This window comes from Trichosurus vulpecula, chromosome 2 (genome assembly GCF_011100635.1).
Source record: "Trichosurus vulpecula isolate mTriVul1 chromosome 2, mTriVul1.pri, whole genome shotgun sequence".
Taxonomy (NCBI): Eukaryota; Metazoa; Chordata; class Mammalia; order Diprotodontia; family Phalangeridae; genus Trichosurus; species Trichosurus vulpecula.
Window position 1 is genome coordinate 2,130,808 of NC_050574.1, and position 2,478 is coordinate 2,133,285.

Here is a 2,478-nt window from a genome sequence, read left to right on the forward strand (position 1 = left end):
TGGAAGCACAGAATTACACAATGTTGGTTGTAAACTCAATGTCCATCTAGTGTGACACATATATGAGGAAAAATGTCTTGTAGAGCACACCCAATGTCCTTTGATTGAAGACTTCCAAGTGAGGAATGCCTACCACCTCCTAGAGTGGCCTGTAACAAGAGGTACAAAGCAAGGCCCTAGCATGACTTCTCTGGATTCAGTCAGTCAATAAGTTTATTTTATTTATTCATTTATTGATCTGCTCCATCAGCCACCACCACACCATCCATACATGGAACCATCAGTTACAGCAAATGGAGAGGTTTTGAATGCTGTGGATAAGTTCACCTACCTTGGCAGTGTACTTTCCAGGGATGTCCAAGCATTCAAACTCTGCTCCAGAGAATGCAACCCCAATGGGCTGGCCACATTATTGGAATGCAAAACGTACACTTTCCAAAAAGACTATTTATGGAGAGCTCACACAGGACAAACGTTCACGTGGTGGTCAGAGGAAGCAATACAAGGACACTCTCAAGGTCTCTCTGAAGAACTTTGGAATGGATTGTGTGACATGGGAGACATTGGCACAGGACCACTCAGCATGGTGTGCCCACATCAGAGAAGGTGCTGTGCCATATGAGCAAAGCGGAATTGAAACAGCTCAAAGGAAATGCAGGACTGGCAAGTTTAGAGTATCCACCCCAAATGTTCACATGGACTACTTGTGCCCAACCTGTGGTAGAACATTCTGAGCTGGTATCGGCCTGATCAGCCACAGGCAGACACTTTGAATCTTGACTCAAGCACAGTAATTCCATTTTGGTCCTCTTCAAGAATGAAGGACAACCAATAAGGAAATATGCTTGTGACTGTGCGTGTATTTAAGAACATGGGGGTCAGATGCAGGGCCTGCTTCAGTGTATGCTTATGTATGCATGACATGGTTTCCAGGAGATGGTAGGGGCTCATTTGATCACCAGCTCACACTGTACTATAAACTTCCATCACCAATCTCACAAATGGATTATGGGATTTAATTGTGCTAAACAAGAAATGTTCTTTACTACATTCTTATGTCTTCTTTTCTTAAAAGGTCTCTCTTGCCCTGCCTACAATTCTCCCTAACACTCCAAGACTATGCTTCTACATGAGATGACTTTGGGGATTATCTTCCTTTCTCAGGCTGGAGTTGGGTTCCTGGGGAACTTCTTTCTCTCCTTTTACATCTTCACTTTTTTCACCAGCCATAGGCCAAGGCCCACGGACACCATTCTGGCTCAACTTGCTTTGGCCAATGCCATATTGCTTCTCTCCCATGGAATGCCAATGGCAATATTGTATTTAAAGAAACAATACTTCCTGGGAAATGCTGGGTGTAAAATTGTATTTTTCCTTCGACGAGTTAGTCGGGGTCTTTCCATGAATTCCACCTGCCTTTTGAGTATCTTTCAGGCAGTTATCATCAGTCCTAGCAGCTCTAGGTTGGCCAAAATCAAAGTCAGAACTCCAAAGTTCATCAGATCTTCCTGCCTCTTCTGCTGGATCCTCAACATAATTATAGAAATTAATGGGACAGCATGTATCACAGGCTCAAGGAATAGCAACAACAGCCACAAAGGGGGAGTTGATCTCCTGTATTGCTATTGGGAAAATGTGCTTGCAGAGTTTGTCATCCTGTCCTCCTTTCGAGATCTTTTGCTTGTGGGATGCATGGTCTGGGCCAGTAACTACATGGTGTTTCTCCTTTACGGACACCATCAGAGAGTCCAGTACATTCACAGTACCAGCCTTTCCCTAAAGGTGTCCCCAGACATCAGGGCCACCCATACCATCCTGATACTGGTGGGCACCTTTATTTTTGCATATTGTGTCAGTTGTAGCTTTGTGCTATATAAAGTATATGTTATTCAAACAAATTTCTGGGTGATGAATGTGACTACATTTATTACATTATGTTTCCCAACCATCTGCCCCTTTTTGCTGATTCACAGAGATACCAAAATCTCCAGTTCCTGCTATGCTTCTCAATGGAGTAAATGTCTATATTTATAAGTCATTTCCATGGATTCATCTTCTTTGTACAGAATCTTTAGTAAATATTTTTCGGGAAATTCCTGACCAATAAAAGGATAGCAAAATTGGTGAGGATCTGTAGTTGGTAAAGAGGATATCCTTTCCTAACTCTGATCAGAAAGGGGAAATAGAACAGTGGTGAGTCCTGGGGCCAGCGACATTATAAACTATACAACTAAAATCAATGATGTACCTTACTTAGTCTTCACAGTAACTCTCCTGCCTCTATGTTTCATTGTAGGTTGGATTTTTCAGTGATAAAATTAGTGGCCTATGATTAAAAACTATGGATTTGAAAGAAGTCCTGTGTTTGTTCAAACTTTGACCAGCTATGACCTTGTGGAACTCCTGGTCACTAGGACTTTGGTAAACCTTTAATGACAGTTTCCACTTGGCTGCACCACTTTGGACTTCTTTGTCATC

The 2,478-nt window shown here is 42.3% G+C and overlaps 1 protein-coding gene across 1 annotated transcript; it reads left to right on the forward strand.

The window, feature by feature from the left end:
* The first annotated feature begins 1,119 nt into the window (after positions 1-1,119).
* Positions 1,120-2,034, forward strand: LOC118835401 (vomeronasal type-1 receptor 1-like). Its single transcript, XM_036742592.1, has one exon. The coding sequence runs from the start codon at positions 1,120-1,122 to the stop codon at positions 2,032-2,034; it is 915 nt and encodes a 304-aa protein (XP_036598487.1).
* Positions 2,035-2,478: the final 444 nt, after the last annotated feature.